This window comes from Pempheris klunzingeri, chromosome 6, assembly GCF_042242105.1.
Source record: "Pempheris klunzingeri isolate RE-2024b chromosome 6, fPemKlu1.hap1, whole genome shotgun sequence".
Lineage (NCBI taxonomy): Eukaryota > Metazoa > Chordata > Actinopteri > Acropomatiformes > Pempheridae > Pempheris > Pempheris klunzingeri.
Genome location: NC_092017.1, coordinates 29,256,381 through 29,262,268, shown reverse-complemented (window position 1 = coordinate 29,262,268; position 5,888 = coordinate 29,256,381). Strand labels below are relative to the sequence as shown.

At 52.2% G+C, this 5,888-nt stretch overlaps 1 protein-coding gene across 1 annotated transcript in view; it reads right to left on the bottom strand.

The window, feature by feature from the left end:
- Positions 1-646: 646 nt before the first annotated feature.
- Positions 647-5,888, bottom strand: part of palm1a (paralemmin 1a) — a 15,864-nt gene continuing 10,622 nt past the window's right edge. The window contains exons 9-11 of the mRNA XM_070832981.1: positions 3,408-3,473; positions 2,101-2,232; positions 647-1,531 (exon numbers count right to left, since the gene is read on the bottom strand). Coding sequence (XP_070689082.1) covers positions 921-1,531; positions 2,101-2,232; positions 3,408-3,473 — 809 coding nt within the window. The 3' untranslated portion in view covers positions 647-920. The remainder of the gene's footprint in view (positions 1,532-2,100; positions 2,233-3,407; positions 3,474-5,888) is intronic.

Sequence of the window (5,888 nt, the reverse complement as noted above, 5' to 3'; positions counted from 1 at the left end):
AGTCTAACAGTTTTACAGTAATGTCAATTTTACCTGGTTAAATAACAGGTATGAAGGATTTGATATTGATTCACAGCGTTTGATGAGCTGAGCCTCAGTTTCCTCACAGAGATCCATCAGAGACTGTTTGACTCCCTCCCTTAACTGAGACTAAACTCTGCCATGAACTGTTTGAATATGAGGAGACTGACAGGTTAGCAACAGTAACTAACGCTTAGTGAACAATCTGATCTGACGGCAGACGTTCAGTCAGTCATGAAGAAAAAACGTCTTTGGTTTTATGAAAAGAAAAGTGTTGAGTTGTTGAGTGAATGAATGAAACCTGTTAGAAGAGCTTCACGTTGGAAACAAAGTGCAGCGATATGATGTGATGTGATGTGATGGAGATGGAGATGATGGAGTCTGACTGTGAAGTTTATCTGCAAACACAAATACAGATTCAGTTTCTTCTGTTCCGCTCCCAGTCAACCCCTCAGGTCACTTTTATTTCTTCTCTTATAAAACCCAGAAAAGCAGAAAAACTCCAACAAACAGATTGATGGAGAGAAACTGTCTGCAGAAGGAGAAACAAGTCAAATAAACACAACTCTAAAATGAATTCACTGTTTATGTTCTAGAGCTGAGAAAGAGAGAGGTCGCTGTTACAAATATGCTAATGCTAAAGCTAATCAGATGCATCCAGGCGTCACAACTGGAACCACGAGGAGTACAAAAGTAAAAAGGCTTCAAGGAAATAGAAAAACCTAAAGAAAGGTTTTATAAAACAGAGAAGGGTGAAGAAACAGGAAATGATGTCATGTTGTTAGAGGCAGGGCTGCGGGCAGTGGCTTGAGTTTACTTCCTGTAGTTTTAGTCCTGGAAAGTCTCCTTTTTATTTTTAGATTATTTGATTATATTTCAAAGCAGCGCCCCCTGCAGGATCACATGATGCTGCAGCACTTACACGGCTGCTTCTCCTTCTTTATCGCCACCGCTCCTCCCTTCACTTCCCCTGTCTCCACTGCTGTCTCCCCGTTGCTCGCTGGTACTGCCATCTCCGTAGGTTTGGTGGAGGGTGGCGGGACGGTCGTGGGTGGCGGGACGGTCGAGGCAGGTGGCGTCGGACCTGGTATCTGAGCACCGCCGACCTCCCCCATTACTTCTGGTGAGGTTTTCCCGTCGTCGATGAGCACCAGCTCTGCTTTCACCGTCCCCTGCAGCCCCAGCACCCTCTTGGTCTCGTCCTCGTCCTCCACGCTCTGGTATCCCATGAACACCATGGTGACGGGGTTCTCTGCACTGGCCTCCGTCATGCTTGGCTCGCCGCCCGCTGTGGCCTCCAACCCGGCGATCTCCCCCGGGACCGGCTGCTCCGACGGCTCCTCCTCCTCCTCCTCCTCCTCCTCCTCCTGGACCTCCGCTATCGGGAGAGAGGTCACCGTGGCGACAGTCTCTGACATCATCGAGGCTTCGTCGGCTTTGTGGATGAGGTCTTCGACTTCAGAGAAGCTGAGCAGCTGGACGCCGTCTTCGCCGTTCATCTCATGGACCACTGAGAGACAGACAGACACAGAACCAGGGTCAGAGTGGCTGGAGCAGTTCACACCTGGTCTCTAGCTGAAGCACCAATAGAAACAGACTATTCTCCTGCTGCATTTTGTGATGTCACGGCGTACTAGAGTACACCTGAGCATCACTGCAGGAGACTTTCAGGCTTTAAAGTCTCAGGTCATCCTGAAGCTTCAGCTGCTGAACTGTCACCTGATGCAGTCTGTTAGTCACGTGACTGTCAGGTGACTTTCAGTGAAGCTTCACTGTTAGAAACATGGAGGGGTTGAGGAAGAGGAGGGTGTGGTGTGAGCATGCATCACCATGCTGGGCTTTAAGAGAAGCAGCCTGCAGGTAACTCTGGAAACCAGAACCCCCCTATGGAGGCACAGAGGTGACGTCCATGAGTTTACAGGTTGTTTCTTGGACTTTAAATGTCCAGAAAAGTTTTACTTTACTTAGAAACGTCTTTGGGGAAAAGTGTCAGACTCTCCAGAGTGTGGGGGCTCTATGTTGGCTCAGCAGGTAGCCAATCGTAAAGCTCTAATGTTTGATTTGATTGGCTGATGTCACCTTTCCGCTCGTCTTCATACACTTTGACCCCCTGGTGAGAGAGGTCAACAGGAAGTGTGGTGTTAGTGGACAGAACCCTGGTTTCCCCCGTCACTCGGTCCCGCTCTACTTTAATCTCCACAGAGTACATCGCTGGGGGGGGTGGGGGGTGGAAAAGGCCACACAGGGTCAAGCAAATACACACACACACAGCACATACAGAAACATAGAGATTTAAAGAGAGAGATAAAGCAGAAAGACAGTTAGTTGTAAGAGACAGACAGGTGTTAAATGTTTCACGCTAACCTGAACTCTTTCCACCTGCTGTGACCTCTGACCTCCAGTTCTTTAGTTAAACACAGTTCTGACTCCAATTAGAACCCGTCAGGAAAGATTAGCCCCTTTTACATGTTTACTCGTTTCCTTTACGGCTTCGACAAACATCGGGCACGGCCAGGCCGAAGCCATAGTTCCAGGAGCAGGATACCGCACTGTGATTGGCTGCCAGTTTCTCTGTGGCAACACTGGACATGCTAATGGTTGCTGACATCACTGATGACATGCTTGGATCATTTTTCTAATGACAAATATTCACAATTGGCTTTCTTCACTTTAAAATCAAACTGACAAACATTGTGAGTGTGAATTATGGAACAATTCAACAGGGATCTAAACTTTATTTTTCTGTCGCTGTTGACGACCACACACATACTTTCTGAAATAAGGTCCCTTTGGGGTCAGAGGACACGGACAGACTGAAGTCACTTCCTGTATATCTGCAGTTTAAATTTGACACATTATGACTTGTGTCTGTGTTAAAGGGCCGCACACAGCTCACGCTAATGAATATAAGCTGAGGCTGTCTTTCTGCTCTCACTCCTGCTGCAGCCACTGCCATTGGTAGAAGTGGGCGTGACCACTGTGATGTTCCCTGTTGGTTTGTGGGCCGCTGTTTTGAAGCCTTCAGTTCGGCTTTATTGGCGTCGCCATCTTGGTTTGGAGCCAGAAGTAATGTTCATTTCACAGAGACTTCTGATTGGTTAGGTCTAGACATGACCTTCCTCTTCTTTATACAGACTGATACAGACCAATCAGAGGACACGTCCATCTTTCATACAGTCTTGTTTTGGCGTTGGCTGCTGCCCACTGATCACGTCTCCTCATGTTCTTACTATCAGCTGACGGGCGTGAGGCGTTCTTTCGGTCATGTCATATATTTTAACCTTGTGTCATACGTGACCTGGAGTGAGTCTGCATCCTGATACGGACCACGTGGGCTCAGTAGTGTCCTCACAGTGAGATTACGGTCTGTGATCTCTGTGACTCACCTCTCTTCATCGCCTCCGTCGCCTCTCTCGGTTTGGTCACCTGAGGGCTTCGGTCAACTTTAACCTCTACAAAGGCTCATGGGAAAGAGAGGAGGCGGGGTCAGAGACAGAGACCTACGCTGACAGTGAGCTCATAATGGCGACCACCAATCAGACGAACTCCAGTCTGATTACTGTAATCTCATTACTGCTACAGTCTCACCTTGGACTTTATAAGATGAGTCCAGCTGACAGCTGCTGTGATCTTTGACCTCTGCAGCTGGTCAGAGACAGTGAGAGGACAGAAGGACAGAGGACAGGAGGACAGAGGACAGGAGGACAGAGGACAGGAGGACAGGAGGACAGAGGACAGAGGACAGGAGGACAGGAGGACAGGAGGACAGAGGACAGAAGGACAGGAGGACAGGAGGACAGAGGACAGAGGACAGGAGGACAGGAGGACAGAGGACAGGAGGAGAGGAGGACAGAGGGACAGGGGGACAGGAGGACAGGAGGACAGAGGACAGGAGGACAGGAGGACAGAGGACAGAAGGACAGGAGGACAGGAGGACAGAGGACAGAAGGACAGGAGGACAGGAGGACAGAGGACAGAGGACAGGAGGACAGGAGGACAGAGGACAGGAGGAGAGGAGGACAGAGGGACAGGGGGACAGGAGGACAGGAGGACAGAGGACAGGAGGACAGGAGGACAGAGGACAGGAGGAGAGGAGGACAGAGGGACAGGGGGACAGGAGGACAGAGGACAGAGGACAGGAGGACAGGAGGACAGAGGACAGGAGGACAGAGGACGGAAGGACAGGAGGACAGAAGGACAGAGGACAGGAGAACAGAAGGACAGAGGACAGGAGGACAGGGGGACAGAGGACGGAAGGACAGGAGGACAGAGGACAGAGGACAGGAGGACAGGAGGACAGAGGACAGGAGGACAGAGGACAGGAGGACAGAGGACAGAGGACAGAGGACAGGAGGACAGGAGGACAGAGGACAGGAGGAGAGGAGGACAGAGGGACAGGGGGACAGGAGGACAGAGGACAGGAGGACAGGAGCACAGGAGGACAGGAGGACAAGAGGACAGAAGGACAGGGGGACAGAGGACAGGGGGACAGGGGGACAGAGGACGGAAGGACAGGAGGACAGAGGACAGGAGGACGGAAGGACAGGAGGACAGAGGACAGAAGGACAGGAGGACAGAGGACAGAAGGACAGGAGGACAGGAGGACAGAGGACAGAGGACAGAGGACAGGAGGACAGGAGGACAGAGGACAGAGGACAGGAGGACAGGAGGACAGAGGACAGGAGGACAGGAGGACAGAGGACAGGAGGAGAGGAGGACAGAGGGACAGGGGGACAGGAGGACAGGAGGACAGGAGGACAGGAGGACAGGAGCACAGGAGGACAGAGGACAGGAGGACAGAAGGACAGGGGGACAGAGGACAGAGGACAGAGGACAGGAGAACAGAGGACAGGAGGACAGGAGGACAGAGGACAGGAGGACAGAGGACGGAAGGACAGGAGGACAGAAGGACAGAGGACAGGAGAACAGAAGGACAGAGGACATGAGGACAGAGGACGGAAGGACAGGAGGACAGAAGGACAGAGGACAGGAGGACGGAAGGACAGGAGGACAGGAGGACAGAAGGACAGGAGGACAGGAGGACAGAGGACAGGAGGACAGAAGGACATGAGGACAGAGGACAGAGGACAGGAGAACAGAGGACAGAGGACAGAAGGACAGAGGACAGGAGGACAGGAGGACAGAAGGACAGAGGACAGAAAGACAGAAGGACAGGAGGACAGAGGACAGAAGGACAGAGGACAGAGGACAGAAGGACAGAGGACAGAAGGACAGAGGACAGAGGACAGAAGGACAGAGGACAGAAGGACAGGAGGACAGAAGGACAGAGGACAGGAGGACAGAGGACAGGAGGACAGGAGGACAGAGGACAGGAGGACAGAGGACAGGAGGACAGAAGGACAGAAGGACAGAGGACAGAAGGAAAGAAGGACAGACGACAGGAGGACAGAGGACGGAAGGACAGAAGGACAGAGGACAGGAGGACAGAGGACAGGAGGACAGAGGACGGAGGGACAGGAGGACAGAAGGACAGAGGACAGAAGGACAGGAGGACAGAAGGACAGAGGACAGGAGGACAGAGGACAGAAGGACAGGAGGACAGGAGGACAGAGGACAGGAGGACAGAAGGACAGGAGGACAGAGGACAGGAGGACAGAAGGACAGAGGACAGGAGGACAGAGGACGGAAGGACAGAAGGACAGAGGACAGGAGGACAGAGGACGGAAGGACAGGAGGACAGAAGGACAGAGGACAGAAGGACAGGAGGACAGAAGGACAGAAGACAGAGGACAGGAGGACAGGAGGACAGAGGACAGGAGGACAGAGGACGGAAGGACAGGAGGACAGAAGGACAGAGGACAGGAGAACAGAAGGACAGAGGACAGGAGGACAGGGGGACAGAGGAC